Genomic DNA, 17,353 nt, shown 5'->3' with positions numbered 1-17,353 from the left:
TCATGAATAGCTCTGTCGCGTTTCGCAATTATAAAAACTTATAAAAATTAAAACATTCGAAACATTTCATTGCCATTATTGAGGTGGCTTTTAATGAGATTGTGAGTATATAGCATTTTATTTAGCGTGGTGCATTTGTGCACACAGATAAATCCCAAAAACGAAATACAAGTATGCACTATTTAAACGACCCTTACTTCGCTCAGGCAACATTCCTTAGAAGCATGAAGTATGATCCACTAGTTTTTGCAATCTAGAAAAAGTTAAATACGATTAAATTATCAAATACTATTCGGCTTATATTTACCCCCAAAAAAGTAGGCCGTGACATAGTCGTGAAACCTAAAGCGGAAATATGGTAAGGCTTCCTAGTCCTCATCATCATCATGTAAATGATTGATTTAAACTCTCTCGATTCGTCATACCAATTACTAGAATACCATGCATCGCATATATTTTCGGTCTAGATCAAAGGAATAGAACAAATTATTCATAATCACGTTTCATTAGTAAGGTTCTACATATTAAAACATATAGCGTGTTACTTATTTAATATCATGTCACAATTAGGTCACATTATTCACTGCAAAATTCATTATCTTATTTACTATTTTCTATTCTCTAAATACATCTAACTAAATCAATTTTCCCACTCTGTCCTCATTACTAAGATATTGATGCCTTTTATGACCTTGGGCGAACATAAGAGCTCGGCTTCGTTGAGCTTGAGATACTTTAGATGCTTTGCAGTCCTAGTCGAGGCGAGGTGTCGATCTGAAGAACCAAACAGTACCAACCAATTCCGGACTGCCAAATCTCTTGCACTAGAATTTTCGCTGTAATCTATCAAATAGCCTTTCATACCTAAGCATTTATCCTTTCATACTTGAGCATCCAGCCTCCAGTTTTATCGACTTGTTGGCCTGAAAATTTATTTTTCTCTGTCGCTGTCGGCCTCTATGACTAAAAACTCAATTGTGTACTAGACAAAATGAAACAATTTTTCATGGCGATCTCAATTTCGAGGCTATTGTATGAAGAATTGTCCATCTATTTTTTTTCATTCTTCCTCAAAAGATCTGTTTTACAATTAACTATAAATGCTACGGAATAGAAAATGAAACATTCTCACTTTCATCAACGCTTAACAGAAAAAGATGGAAAGACACTCGAAAAGACAATTTTGACCCACTGGATTTATCCGATCTCTTGCTAGTTTTTTTAGTCTAGGATGTGCTTGTTCATTTCCCCCTCGAAGCAGACTAAGGTACTGTTTAATGAGTGGTAGATCATCAGTCTCGAAAAGGCGTCAAAGGGAAGCTCAATCTGTGGTAATTCAGGTTTTCAGGAGTCTCTAATACCACACAAATCAACTCTGTTATTTGATTCACCCCTTCCTGGCATTAAAGGCGGGAGCTCGATGCGTCCACCCCAAATAACATTACTTTGGTTTAAAATCTCAGAGATTCCTATTTGTTGGCAAAAGTTAACTCTGGATGGTACTTCGACCTTTCCAATCATCTTAATAGCCTTTACCTGTGGCGAATTCGATTATTTCCTTCATCTCTGTCTAAACTTCTCTTGCAGCCAGCAAGTTTGTACACTACATTATTAACGAAATTAGACTGAAAGTAGTTCCTCCTTCAAAAATATTACAGTCTATTCAATCAAAAATGTGATCATTAAAAGTGCTTACTCCTTTTTTTACTAGAGGCTACGAAACGCTACAAAATCATTGAGATGTTCATGTATGTTGGTTAGGATTTATATATGAACGTGACACACTTAACATAGTATGGATTAACTACTCTGTTTATTGAAAATTTTGCATCAGTCCTACCTCTGATGTAATATTTTGTCCATCGAAGCAATAAATCACTAGCTCATAGCCTGCAGCTGATATATATAGAACCATATTGACAAACATTTTTGGGTCGTTTTCCTATGAAAAAAAAACATTATACATTATAATTAAAATATAGTAGGAAAATAACTTTATAACAGTATATCACCAACATATGACCTCAGTCGAATAGGGTGCAACTAGTAAGAGTCCTTGCGTTCATACATAGGCTTATAATTTCAACTTTTCTACCAAATTTCGTCTCAATCTCACATATACCCTGAAATTCTGCGTAAGCTAAACAGACAATTCGTTAACAGGGCTTGGCGAAAGTAACAGACCAGTAGCTTCCTCCAAACTACAATTTCTGTTTTTCAATGTAGATATATATTACGGGAGCAACTTACCCCCTTCATCAGTACAAAGCATAGGGGTAAGTTGAAAAATTAGAAATTGTAGTTTGGAGGAAGCTACTGGTCGAGTTTATGAAATTATGTCCTGGTTGAATGATTTTCACAGAACTTAAGCTAGACGTAGCACTTACCACCAAGTAGAGAAAGTATACACCTATAGAAATTGAAGTTGGAATCCAAACCATATATTCCGAGTCTGCACTCGCAAATTCAGACGTTAGGTACGTAAGCAAGGCATATAACACTAGAGCACTGAACGTGAAAGCGTTAATAAATATAGGTAGTGTAAGCCCGAATCGTCGCCCCATCAAGGGGGCTTAACGCGACCCTACTACATGCAGCCCTATTATCATAGAGTATGCACTAAATGCACTAAAAAAGAGAGTAAATAGAAAAAAAATGGAAAGTGCATGTCACCTGATTACATTCCGAACATGTTGGGTTTACCGAAAAGTATCCAGCAAAGCGGCCTGCGTAACAGCATTGATATTCTGACAAAAAAAGACACTGCCTTTAAGATCGGGTGTATACCGTCGGAGAATCTGCTGCCCGCGGGTGTTAGTTCATACGGAGTGAAATTATTGCTGAGTTGCAACAGAGATGGGACGACTCGGAAAAATGTCGCCGAACACATAGTACTGAATGGGATATTCCAAGATGTTTCGGTCTCGATCTAATGCTGCTTTTCAATTCAGCATATTGTCCAGAATCCCCGAACACTATTGAAGGTGGGAGGACAGAGCATGTATTATTTCAATGGCTGAAGTTCACATTAGACTGCTATCGGCAAAACGCAATCCATAAGAATTTTAGAAGAAGGAGAGTGTAACAAGAAGGTCCTGGTTGGTGATAATGCCACATAACCATCCGACAGGAGCCAACGGCAGTTTTAAAGCTTCCCATATCCATTAAAAAACAAGTCGGGAAATCGGAAGCTGGCGCTTCAGGTATGGAAGGTTTTGTTTGCTTCTTCTGTGAGTATATTTGAGTATGGAACTATTACATTTGTACGTAGCCCGTTATGTATATGCATTTAGCATGTCTGACTACCCACTTTAGTGTGATATTGATATTGAGTTGCAATAAATTTATAGGGTAAAGTCAACTTTGAGCTACTGTAACTTTGTTACTAATAGTGTGATTTTTATCAAACTTGGGGATAATATGGTTCATATTATATTTTATACTACTACTGGTATAAATTTAAGGAGGTTTTACTCAATTTCCCCAAAAATATGGTAATAAGCTATTATTAACTTAATTTGAACAGATATCGATATGAAGAGTATTAGTAGCTTCATGATTTTTTTCAGATTTTTCGGTTGGGTAGTTTCTGAGAATGCTTCCGTTAAAGAGATCAACAATTTCCACCCCTTCCACTCCCTGCCTTTTTAAAAAATCTCAAAACTAACCCCAACTTCGAAAGGTACTAATCGAGACCTTTCATTTGATACCCCACATGACTAAATTCGGTGAAAAAAAAATTTACACCCCCTTTTACATGTATGGGGACTCCCCCTCCCCCTAAATCTCAACGTAGATGGATATCACTCACTGCATGTCTGGGCGTTCACAGTTGCCACCGTCTCATCAAATTTCGTGTCAATCGGTAGGGCCGTTTCTGAGAAAAGTGCAAGTGGCAGACAGACAGACAGACATTGAACCGATTTTAATAAGGTTTTGTTTTGCAAACATAACCTTTAAAAGACAGATGAACATTCAGACAATAAATACGAACAACACAATATGTTAAGTGTATTAGAACCCTTCATTGTTTTTTACACAAAACCGCCAAAGTTGATAGAAAAATTATTTTTCAAGTGTATTATATTCGTTTTTGATTTTTTTTTGTTCATATACCCCTCACGTACGAATACTTCGAGTCTGATTCACACATTGGTTGACTTTTATTGCGCTACTCACAACACTTTACAATAATAAACTTCCTTTGAAAGCAGTTCTGATTCAAAATCGAATTCTGCAAATAAAACAGTTTAGTTAGATGACTACTCACCAATCCAATACTTGCTTGAAATAGAACAACACCAAGAACAACGAGGCTTATCAATAGCTGGGAAAGGTTGACGATTGCGTACATATCATTTATTTCATCACAAAATCTGAGGACCACAAATGCAACTTTTATTCGTTCCCCAAAAACAGATCAACCTTACTCTATACATACCTTATGCACCTGTTGTAATGGTAAACGCATTCTCGTATGTATAACATCTTTTCACCTTTTGGGACTCTATTTGTGCTTGAAAATATAATCATTTCTTTCAATGTTTTGAACAATGCGACCGCATGGAACGTGAGAAAAACATAGTACCCATCAAAAGTGGCTGCAACTATAAAACAAATTAAAAACTCCATGAAGAAACTTGAAGTTACCAACGCTTACCCATTCCTGCAGCGAAATCTGCATATCCGTCCAGTATTGTAAAGAAGGGATAAAGCGGAAAATGTTGTCTTGCCTCCTCCCATCCAGGGTAATAAGTTGAAAATGCTTAAAATGAGGAAATAAAAAAAAATGATTTCCCTAAATTCCATTGGTTAGCCAGAAATAATTCACTAAAGTAGTACTCATAGAAAAAGATATTTTGATTTAAATCCTCAGCAATTAAAGGGTTCGACATAAATCAAATTTACCAAACAATTTAGTGTGGTTAGTATTGCCTTTGATGCTGTGATAGGTGTTAATAGCAAGAGCGTTCAAAAAATAGAAACTGATTATAGCGATGCAAGAAACCACGTAATATCGTATTTGAAATTGTGCCCTCTTCCAACAGTCTTCAATTATTTTTTTAGTTTTCTCTCTCAGAGTCTTCGTTATCGTAACGTCTAAAACAAAACCGTGGTTGAAAGTCAGTTAAGTGTTTAAATGAAAAAAAAATAATAAAATGCTTACTTATATCGAGCATTTTCACTTCATTAAAAAGTTCGCAATCGACTGTCGCCTTGACCAATTTGTAAAAACGTCTCTCCATAAACACCCACAGAAACAATTTTATTATTGAAATTAGCGTTTGCAAACATGTGCACAAGCTCTAAAAAGTAAAAATTTCTTATTGAATACGATTTGCAACATAACTGAGCGATTTACCTGACTTATCATGAAAACGCTTGTAAAATGTTCAGAAATATAAGCGATGTGGCCATAAATAGAAAGTAAGGACATGAATATCACAACGAATGCATGTCTAGCAGAAATAACAATAGGTTAATATCCTTTAAATATTCGCATATATAAACTTTAAAATAAATAAACACCGAATTAACCAAAAGCTGGAACATAAAATTTGTTTCGAAGTTGTATATGTGAGAAGCACATCTATTCAGGAGCGGATAATATCACACAAGTAATCCAATGAGAGTCTGAATCTTAAATTTCTTTACATCTACTTCCTATACATTTGATCTTAACAATTCTTGCCTAAACTAAACTTCACTTTGGCTTTTCATTTCTGTTTCTTGATTCACCTCCTACTCTGTCCTCAACTTCACCTTCTACCTTTTGTTTGTAAAGTACGCAGCAGTTTGAGAACGACAATCCGCATGGTCTATGGTATAGCCTACACTACCTTAAATCTTGATGATTCTAGAATAAACTTAAGGGTGGTTTCTAGTCAATTTCAAAAAATATACTAATAAGAAACAAGGTAATATCTTATTATTAACTTTATTTAAATAGGTATCGATACGAAGAGTATTTTGAGGCCTAGATAGATTTTTTTCAGATATTCAGCTTGAGAACGGATCCTCAAAGCAGTTAGTTTTTTCGAACCCACGACTCCTTCGCTTTTGCATCAAAGATTTTTCATTTGATTATATTCGGTGAGAAAAAATTTCACTTTCAACTCCTAGCAATCACATTTCATGCATCATTCTTGACTTCTGCAAGGCCGGTGTTTACTCAATTGAAATACTTCATTCAATCAAGAACTGGAATACTGAAAAACTCGAATTAACGATATTCCAGGTAAAATGAATGATTTCCCAAATTAATATAATAATATTTTTCCAGATCAAATTAACATTTCACCAAATCAAATTAACATTTGTCTAAATCTAATTAACATTTTCCAAATCAAATTAATAATTTTCCGAGTCACATCGATATTTTTTCAAATCAAATTGTCGGACAGATCTCTTGACAATACCTTCCCAATCAAATTCATCATAGGGGAATGTGGAGGTAAAAACGTAAAATTTAGTTCAATATCCCCTTGGCTTCGTCGCCTTTGTGAATTTTGCGTTGTCCACTATGATGAATGATGGCGAATCCAATTTCGACACCAAATCCCGTGAAAATATGCAAAATTTCACTTAATTACAGGTTGATTGCGTCAAAATATTCTATGGACAACTTTGTCGTTCGTCATGACTGCAACCAGAGTTACATTTCTCCCTTGAACGATTGGAATTGTAATCACTACATTCATCTATATAAACTATTTTTGGTGGTGTTTCTTGACATCTTGCCGACATATCGGTAGCTTATTTCTATCTTGATTGAATATTTCGCTATTCGTCAATTTGATCGGCTTCGAACGAACCTAACTATAGCGTTATGCTTAGTTTCCGTTCCATTGTCAATTGTTGATTTGCCAATGGTTACTCCATTTATACCATTTTTCCCTCTAATGGCATTTCAGATGAAATCGACAAATTTACAAATCAATTTAACGGCTTTCTAAACCAGATTTAAAATAAAATTAATATTTTTCCAAATTAAATTTACACAGTCAAATTATTGCCTAATCTGAAAAACTATATATGAAAGGGGACTATATTCCAACTTTTCACACATAGTTTTTCTTTTAGATAACTTAATAACTTAAATTTTGATTTTATTAAAATCGGTAGAACCAATCTTGGGATTAACTGTCTGCAGTTTAGAAAAATGCTACTCTTCAACTTGCAGCTCTCCTTTTTTCGGACAAACGGGCTTCCTTCAATGCAGCCGTTATAACTGACTAGTAAAATATGCACACTCAATTTGACAACTTCACAAACGTTTGTTTGGGAATGACCATTGTTATTTTCAATATGTTTTCTCAAGCAAGGTTTGGATAAATCGTTATCGGTTAATACTTCAAAAACAGTACGAAGTGGAGCCGGCTTATTTGCACTGACTGTTTTTTTTAGAAAAACCAAAATTATTCATTTTAAGTTCGTGAGTGATTTATTGTCCCAAATGTATATTTCAATAGCAACATGCTACCTTCATCAGTGGGTTATGAAAGAAAACGCCAATACGTTGTTTTCTCAAGATCTTCTCAAGATAGGGTCTCCTTCTCAGAACCTATCCAACCGAGAAATCTGAAAAAGTCACAATGATACATCTATATAAGTCTAGGCCTCAAAATACACCCCGTTTCGATATCTGCTCAAATGAAGTTAATAGTAGTACATATTCATCCTAGAAGTGCAAAATTTAGCATCAGAATAGATGATAATATTAATAAGACAAAATTCTAAACGCAAAATTGTGCATTTCAGGTAAATTTATTGCAGCTTACTGGTTGTAACCAATATGATAGACATTTGCGTACGGTGGTACCAGCGGCTTTTAATATACGTACACATATATATGCTTTTGGCTGCGGGGTAAAGTGGAAATGATCCGTACATATATGTATATGTATTCATCGGCATGTGGGAATAGGTAATGTTCGTTTATTTAGAATGAACACAATATTTATGTTTTTGATATGTATGTACATATATGTGTCTTGGAGTTTGGCAAAATACGAAGAAATATTGTGCTTTCTTAGCTGTGAACGAATAGAAGACGAACACAAGAGCTTTATACTTGAAACACCCAGCTTCCGGTAACTCGACTTGCTTATACCTCCGTTACTATTTTCCGTCTACACGACCTGGTTACATTTCATTCTATCAATTATCGCACCAAATCGCCTCCTTGATCGCATTAAACGATTTTCGCTAATAGTAGTCACTTTTTCAAGCCTGGAACAGCTCACCACCCCCGCGAACACAGTTATTTCAGGAAATCTGTCAACCTTCAACGCAATCGATATAAAGACTCTTCGACTACACGAATGATACCCAGGAAACATTTTGCACCAACCCAATGCTAAAAAGACTTCCTGAGGTTGCACGATTTTCATCTTTTATCAAATTAATGCCTACACAATCTAACACAATCCGTGTCATCTTCCGAAGCTGCCTTTTATTATCCGCCAAATAAACGACCGATCGCCAGAATAGCAGCTGTTCTTAAACGGTCACTTCAAAAAATTCACAGATCCCTTATGTTAAGAGGCACAACTAGTGTAAAAAATTTCAGAAAATTGAATTTTTTTCTTTTACATTTTTTGCTAGTTTATTCCCTTAAAAATAACATAAAATTTCAAGATTTTTTCTCAGATAGTGTTTACGTTATAACTTATTGCTCGGGCTATACGGGCTTTGTAAATAATCATAAGAGTATTAGGAACCACATTTACAGATATGTATGGGAAGTTAATAATGCGAGCAATTTTTCATACATTGTTTATTATGTTTATCGATTTACAACAATGTACAATGTACAATCAGTACTTTTATTTTTAATCGTATTTTTTTTCAAAACTACATTTTTCAAATTTACTGCAATTCTAAATCGATAACTTACAATCGACTTGTTTTTTTTTAGCATCTTTGGTATATCTCTGTCCATACAAAAGCCCTGCAATTTTTTGATTAGATGAAAATTTAATTTTGCCATGACAAAAACTACCGAAATTTTGGGCAAAATTAAATTAAAAAAAAAAGAACTCCGCCGTTTTGTAAAATTTTATTTTTTCTTTCATAATTGTGGGTCATTGTATGGACAATACCTTCTAAATTAATGAATTTATCTATTTTTATTTTATTTCACGGACTATGAAAATCACAATCACTGCTGCAGTGGAGGAATTTTTTTTGGAGGCTCTGGAGATCGCACGTTATTTATCTAGAATATACCTTCAAAATTTCAAAATATTTCATCCATTCCTTTGCTTAAATCCCACAAACTACCTTTTAAAAAAAACAACCTAGGTGAGCCGTTTAAAATGCAATCGCAATTCGCGGCACCGGTTAGATTGTCCGTTGGCCTGAGCTAGTATAATTTAGGCATAATGCACCTAATTTTGCACAAGGTGGAAAACACACGCATTTTAGCAGAAAAGTATCAAAAAGGTCAACCACTTTTCTGTTAACTGTAACCATTGGTTAATTAGTATATCATATTTATCGTTGAGATAGGTTTTAGGATGAAACGAGTTTCCATAAAAATTTTAACAAGACAATTCAAACTAAATAATTAGAGGACGTCTAAGAATAGATTTTCCCTCAGTTTTTCGGGTGTATCCTTGACAAAACATTTTATGTTTACGATCAAGTTTGAAGTACTTTCCTTTCAGTCAGTACGCATCACCCATCTTGTTGATTTTAATTCTCAATCTTTAGTTCTCTAGGAGCAGCCCATGGTCTAATATGCAAGCTTAAAATGGCGAAAATGGACACCAATATCACTACCAAAGGTTTAAACGAAGCCAAAATTTACATATTTAAGCTAATAATTACATTTAATATCGAACAGCTTCAGGACACGTTGCTTGCAAGGCATAGTTGAGGCAGCACCCTACGCGCTGCTTCTATCCTAGACAGGGACAGTCGCGTATTAAGCGAAAATTTGAAGCATTGGATGGACATATTAAGAAGATATATTAAACAGTGTTTAAAAAGAATTTTTAATCCTGCAAACGCTTTTTCGAACGAGCAAGCTCCAACAGACAGAAAGGGAAGAATAAGTTCATCCACTACTTTCATAAGCACTGCCCACATTTGGAGCAATTCCACCTGTCAGCCCCAACGATGTCGACGAAGAAATTAAACGAATGATCCCATATCATGCAGAGTTTTGACTTCCTTCAAATTATCGTGAACTAAGTCGGGTTTCTCAGGAACTGTGAAACTACAGGCGTAATTATGCTGCACATTTACTCATATAGGAACACCATGACAAGCATTGCCTTTTCTACAATGCATCCCGGGATTTACAGAAGACGTTTGACAACTTCCCAAGAGAACTCGTGCGCTGACTTAAATTACTTTACCGCAATCCCAAGAATAAAGTTTGATGTGTGGCAAATATATCAAAACCGATCGGGGTCTCTATCCAAGTTCATCAGACAAACGATTGAGAGTATCAAGCAAGAATAACCCTTTAATTCACTATCAAGACATTTTTTACAAAAATGGAGCATGACTACGAACCGAGGCAACAAAGTAGTTTAATTTAGTTTGTTTTTTAAACCTTAGAGGCATAATCCATGCATCCGCGTCGTATACACTTTAAACAAATGTCGACCTCTTCCTAATGCTGTGAGTTAGCTAAATATACGAAAATATGCGAACTATCGTCAGCAAAATATAGTATCATGAGGGACTACAAAAGAGACGAATTATAAACGATCAAATTTAAATCAGATGACCACATCTGCATGGAAAACTTTAAAAAATGTATTTGAGAACTTATAAGGAAATCGTAAAGCTAAATACGTTGTACAATTTGAAAAGAAAAATCAGATTCCACAAGGACGTTTCTTCAATGAGAAAACGATTCCAGCGAAAATGGAACCCGCATGTGCCTTCCGACTATTATTGAACTTTACCTAGAGAATATATTGGAAAAATATACAAAGGGAAACAAGATAAACAATCATTCCAGGACAAATTTATATCAAAGCGTTTTGGTCACTTACAGTAAAAATACCTCCAAAATCCAAGTGCATTATCGTTAATCTTGAAGTTTATTTATGATGAAACAAAAAGTTAAAATTTGTTAACTAATATTACTCGCTGCAACCAAATTTGTTTGTATAGTTGCGATATAGTTTCTCTTAACCAGTCAAAAGTTCGTTTGACAACACTGCCCAGTACCTATCAAGTTCTCAAGGCAATTACTATGAATTGCCTAGTAAAACTACCCAGTGATTGGGTTAAAGCTGAGCACGACTGTTAGTCGAGAAAATATATTCTTAAACTTATACTGGGACTATGAAGAATAGGTAACAAAATCTACTCAGTAAGTCGTCGTCCTGTTTCTTAACTGAAAAGTGTGATACTTCCTCCGATCCCAAACATCAACTGACGACTGACACACTGAACAAAAATATATGTATTATTGTATATTCTATTTACTTTACTGAATTATAAAAAATAGTACATACAACATGTTCGTTAACTACGCCGCTAACTTATATGCTTACATGACTATAAATTTCTTAAAGAAACTCGGCTCCGAAATATTTATTCCACACGTGTAAGTTATTCTACGAACAATTTTCATTCGATCTAAATTTTTCTTTCGAATTTTTTCCAAATCTTCATATAGCATTTTTCAAAAAGTATTTTCTTTTTCACTTATTCCACAACTCACTTAAATAGTTTAGATGTGAACTAAAAATTTCTCTAGATAACACTGACGAAGCCGAAATGGCCAGCTTGCTTTATATGAAGAAAAGTTTTATCTCATGTCATCAACTATGCAGAAACTACCTCCTGGAATAAACGTTTTGGATGCCCTATAGCAGCCCAAAATTTAAAAATTCCTGATATTACCTCCCAGGTGACAAGTAATAATTAGCCGATAAGTGATTCTACCTAATAATTACAGCCTATGTGTGAAAGATATAAGGTGATACGCTATTGATTCTGGGGGAACCATTTTTTTATACGAAGTATGGGACTTATTGCGTGAAAATGATCATCATAAATATCCACTTGCAGGATTCGTACAAAATCAATTAAAGTGGTTCAAAAAAGAGGATTTTTACTCAGAATACACAAATATGCACATAACGAGCAGATATTATAGCCAACATAATGATAAACGTATTCATAAATGAAGCACACTTTGAGATATTAATTTAGCAAATATGCATTATCCTTCGAAGTATTTGTTCTTTATATACATTTTTTCCCTAAATAAACTGAAAATGCTCAAACATTTCGATCTTACTCCAACAGATTTTATTCGAGAAATGAATTTATTTTCCCTCCCTAAGAGAGGAAACTACAATGAAATCTTTTCTGTTAAAATTTTGTGCAAAACAAAACCTTATTAAAATCGATTACTGTTTGTCTGGCACTCGCTTTTTTCTCGGAGATGATTATAGAGATTTGCACAAAATCATTTTAGGTCGAATTTAAGCCGGGGTACATGCAAACGGAGGGTGTACATTTTTTTTCACCAAATATAGTCATGTGGGGTATCAAATGAAAGGTCTCGGTTTGTACTTTTCTCAGCCGATCTTAGTTTTGACAGTTATCGAAAATTATCATTTCTTTAACCGACCCATTTTCAAAAACTACTCAACCGAAAACCCTGCAAAAAATCAAGAAGCTGCCACTGTATGGTGCCTAGGCTCCGAAATACCGACGTCAAGTCACGATACAAATGCCACTGTCACCGGTGAGATTTGAACCGCGACCTTCCGTATGACAGCCTTATGCTCTAACCACTCAATATCCAGACACACTAACACTAAGTTTATCACAAATGGCAGTTTCAACTGTAGAATCCAACTCCTGATAAAAATGCAGGCAAAATAGTGAGGAAAAGCGAATATCATCTTACATCTTACCTACTTTTAAACACTATTATTGTCGATTCTTTGAAAATACGTCTCAAATTAACATTCCTCTGCAATTGCTTTGCAGGGAGTGTGAATCACTTGTCAACTTTACTGGGAAAGGAGGTTCCATTTACGGTACAGCCGACTATTGAATCATCTCCCTTTGCGGGTTTCCTCCAAAATTATGAGTAGAAGAATTTGCAAGTGACCCAAGATGCTTGTGTCCTGCTTAATCGATATCCTATAGAAAAACCACAATTGAAACCAAAACAAAAAAGATACCAGAGATATTGTGGGAAGTGTTTGTCTTCGGTAACGTTCTGCAAAGGTTAGGTACTTTAGCGGGGTGAGCCGCAGCACTCAGGTTTCCAGAGGAGGAAAGTGCGGGGATACTTTCCAGTACCTTCATTTAAATAATAGAAAAAAAAAACAAATTTTATTTTTTAAATGACCAATAATGTGTTTTTATTTCTCATAAACCTCATATAGGGCAGCTAGTCCTCGAAATGCCAGTATATGAGGAATAAAAATTTAAAAAATATTATTTGTCCTTTTCTTTCATTATAAAATATGCCGGAAAAACGACATACATAACTGAAAAAAATTTCATTTAAATTTCGAGGAGACAGACAGTTGCATAAGAAATAAAGGGGCGCCTCCTCCAACAAATCATTTTTTATATGGTAATTTAAGGGACAGTGTTCCGTTAAAAGCCTTACTAGAGTCTTTATGTTACACTTTTAATGAACAATAAAAATACAGCTCTGCCTTCTTTCATAAAAGTTTTCGGTTCGGTACAAATTTAAATTTCTACATTTGGCTGCATGAATTATTGCAGTTTCACCCTAAACAGTAGACTTAACAATGAATGGCTTAACGTTAAATGTGGGCTCTTATTCTACCATTCTGAAGCCTGGCTTTTTGGAAGTCAGCCTATTAGCCTCCTCATTATCAGCGAATGCTTTGCTGTGTCGAGCAAGTTTCAGCAATAATTACTGGCAGCTTCACACCAACCGGATTGATATGGTAACGTTCTTCTGTATCAATAAAACTGTTTACGGGTTTGAGATCCCACCATTTTTGTCATAGCTAGTCCTCTGCTGCTAAAAAAATTACATACATATATCTCCGCCTGGAAGATGATCACCATTTTCCCGAAAGATCGAGCCAGTTTCATAATTAGCTTTTCTGAAAACACCTCTCAACTCGACTCGTCTTCCATGCTTGACCACCGATGAAGATTTTCAAGTCTACTCTTCTCTTCTACGATTACCGCAGAGTATGTGCTCCTAATGACCGTTTTGAAAACCATATGCTAAGCAGAATTTCAGATGGACACAAAACCGGTCGCCTTTCCACGCATCAATGGGATCAAGCCTATAACTATCGTTGGGTGTTTTCTATTTCACTTCTAAGTAAATGTAGGTAAATTTAGGATAGTTTCGAGTGCCATGATCAACGTAGATAACACCACTCTAGTAATACTTAGGCGACCGATTTTTTATGCCTTCGCTAGAAGCTTCCTTTTGTTAACAAAGTTTAAGCTAGCTAGCTTTATTATGATTTTGTACGTACATAGTCACTGTACCATGGAAAAATCCCCCATATCTTACCTATCGCAGTCTTCTTGGATATTTTGATTCCACATTAGCTTGGAATCTTTACTATTTGCACTAACTTAATTAGCCATTCCTACGTAGGGCATTCTAGATAAATTCCCTATTCATGCTGTCGAAACCTTTCTTGAAATCTATAAAGAACAGATGAAGCAGAGATCCAAAATCCGAACACTGCCCTAAACGCCTGCCCTAAACGATTGATGTTGTCAATGTGACTGGAAGAAACAACACTACAGAGACAGTTGGATCTGCGGTGAACAGTTCTGCATGGGGAGCGCCACTCCTAGCGATTTTGCTCCACTTGAGCGCATTAATAACCGTAGTGATGTCACTTTTGTTTGAAGGAGCATTCCGTATTCGTATGCTAAGATGAGTAGCCATGTAATCATCCATAATAGGTGCAACTTCACCAGATATTATACGCTTAAGAATAGAGATGAAATGTTCGCCCACAAATTTTTGTCATTTTTATAATAATAATAATCATTGGCGCAACAATCCAATTGGATCAGGGCCTTCAAGTGTGTTAGAACACTTCATTTAAGACCGTAACGGTACACTACAGTACACTGTAGAAGGCAATGTGGTCAGCAGTGTGCTCGCCCGAGATTATTACGTCTGTCTTTTTTTTTGAAGAGTTGGAAATCTTCAAAAGACACTGGCCTGGACACGCCACCGTGTGGGATTCTTATCCACTAAAACCACCCCCGACTACCCCCCGCCAAACCCCGTGGAACCACCGTACGGTATTACATCACGGGGCGGAGTCAGCTCATTTTAGCTTCGTCCCCTTTCGTCTCTACGCGGCGTACGTAACCGCGCTTTTCTATTCTCCTCTGCCTCTCTCAGTTTGCGCTGGATGGATACGACCATGGAGTTGACCGCATCCTGGCCTGCTAACATTCTTCGCACCAGATTCTCTGGTACGAGCGTCTCTCCTAGAGTCTCCTCTAGGTTCTTCCTTTCCTCCACAAACCTTGGACAGTGGAAGAAGACATGCTCTGGGTGCTCTGTGACTCCATCACAGTTTGGACAATCGGGTGAGGCATCTAGTTGAAACCTGAAGAGGTACTGGCGATACCCTCCATGCCCCGTGAGAAACTGAGCAGAATTATAATTAATCTCACCGTGCAGTCTCTCCAACCCTTTCCCGAGCATTCCCAACGCTCTTGCCATCTATTTAGAGATCTCTCCTTTTCGACGTTCTTCGTCTGCGATCAAGGAGAGATAGACTTCGCATTATATATATTCGTCATCTCATCTGTCAAGATGTCAATGGGCATCATTCCAGAGATGACGAATGCTGCATCAGCTATAAGCAACCTGAAAGCATTCCGTGACTCCCCCACGTACGGCATCATCCTTGCCAGGGCCATACTTGCAATGCATGCTTTGCCATAAACATACTGCACGTGTTGCTTATAGCTAAGCTTGCCGTCCATCATCACTCCCAAGTATTTGATGGCAGGCTTAGAAGTGATGATATGATTCCCAATTTGAATACGGACGAAATTTCTTTTACGGCGCTTGGTGATGAGGACCGCTTCCGTTTTTTCCTCCGCAAGTGTCAGACCAGAACTCTCTAGCCAATCCTTAACAGCACTGATCGCTTCGCATGAGTATAACTCAGCATCTTCGAGGTGCTTTGCGACCACAACCAACGCTTTATCGCGCCGTAGCCCACCACCGTGGCTTCCTCCAGAAGGGGGAGATTAAGTACATCGTTGTACATGATTTTCCACAGCAGTGGGACCAGTACGGAGCCCTGTGAGACACCCTCGGAGACAACGTACTCCTGAAGTCCGGCATCGGCGTCATACCAAGGCCTCCGTTCTTGTAAATAGCTGTTCACAATAGCTGCAAGATAAGCGGGAGTATCAATCTTCTCCAGAGATTCCCTTATTAGATTCCAATTGGCCGAATTGAATGCATTTCTCACATCCAAGGTCATTACTAGGCAATATTTACTAGTACTTTCCTTCCCGTGGATTTCATTTTCGGTCAAGCCAGTAACCATTTTGATGGCATCAATGGTTGATCTGGCTTTATGGAACCCATAATAATAATTTTTACCAAGAGTGAAGAGCACGTGATCTGCGGAGATGATCGGCCTCTGAATCGCCCCATCACGATTCTATGGGCGCTCCTCCACGGGTTTACGTCCGCTTCCGAACAGAGCTCCTTAAGGCTTACCCTCTTGCTCTGTTGGATGGCGAGCTTGAGGGTTTTGCGGGCTTCCTTATAGGTGCGCTCTTTTTGCCCTTCGTCGATTCTGCCTACCGCTCTTTGAGCCGCTCATCTGACTTGATGACAGGCTGATGGAAGGCTGGCCAGTTAAGTATTCCACCAGTAGTTTGGTCTTCCACTGGGGAATGAGCACCTCCTAGGCATGGACGCATCACACACTTTGGCGATGCATTGGGCCACATCGGCAGCTCTTTCCGTAGAGGCGCCTGGTTTATTAGGTTGGTTTAACCCCACCTCTATAGAGGTCTACTTATCCAGAGTTTTAGCGGACCAGCCTGACATCTTTCTCGGTTTCGGGCATAATGGTCTTATGCCCGGTGACTCTTCCCATAGCCCAAAGAAGATTGCCTGGTGATCGCTGTGGGTGTAGTCCTTGCTGACGTATCAGGACATACCACGTCTGTCTGTCTGTCTGTCCGTGTGTCTGCCTGTCACACCCGATTTATTCGAAAATAAAGTTAATAATAACATATTTCCAAGTTTACCCGGCAGCCCCCCTTATGTTCATCCCAGAAGTACGGCACGGGTCTAAGGGATAATATAGTGCACAATTTGGTCAAGCTTGAAGAAAATCCAAGTATTATTAACAAAATATAT

The 17,353-nt window shown here is 37.1% G+C and overlaps 1 protein-coding gene across 1 annotated transcript; it reads right to left on the bottom strand.

The window, feature by feature from the left end:
• Positions 1-107: 107 nt before the first annotated feature.
• On the bottom strand, positions 108-11,802 carry LOC119649433 (odorant receptor 63a-like). The gene is made up of 10 exons (XM_038051583.1): positions 11,523-11,802; positions 5,363-5,459; positions 5,168-5,306; positions 4,909-5,100; positions 4,661-4,765; positions 4,442-4,607; positions 4,271-4,376; positions 1,841-1,942; positions 308-463; positions 108-253 (listed from the first exon to the last, which is right to left on the bottom strand). Exons 1-10 carry the CDS (start codon positions 11,648-11,650, stop codon positions 203-205), a joined length of 1,242 nt encoding a protein of 413 aa, XP_037907511.1. The 5' UTR covers positions 11,651-11,802; the 3' UTR covers positions 108-202.
• Positions 11,803-17,353: the final 5,551 nt, after the last annotated feature.

This window comes from Hermetia illucens, chromosome 2 (genome assembly GCF_905115235.1).
Source record: "Hermetia illucens chromosome 2, iHerIll2.2.curated.20191125, whole genome shotgun sequence".
In the NCBI taxonomy this organism is placed as follows: Eukaryota; Metazoa; Arthropoda; class Insecta; order Diptera; family Stratiomyidae; genus Hermetia; species Hermetia illucens.
Note: the sequence above shows the minus strand (reverse complement) of the source record. Positions and strands in the feature narration are given on the sequence as shown.

What these genes read in the sequence shown, in the direction of transcription:
- LOC119649433 (XM_038051583.1), bottom strand. Translation starts at nt 11,650, where the DNA reads ATGCTATATGAAGATTTGGAAAAAATTCGAAAGAAAAATTTAGATCGA. An exon ending in TTCAAGCAAGTATTGGATTG is followed by an intron (nt 1,943 to 4,270) that starts GTGAGTAGTCAT and finishes TTTTTTTCATAG; the next exon opens with GAAAACGACCCAAAAATGTT. An exon ending in GACAAAATATTACATCAGAG is followed by an intron (nt 464 to 1,840) that starts GTAGGACTGATG and finishes CCTTTGATCTAG; the next exon opens with ACCGAAAATATATGCGATGC.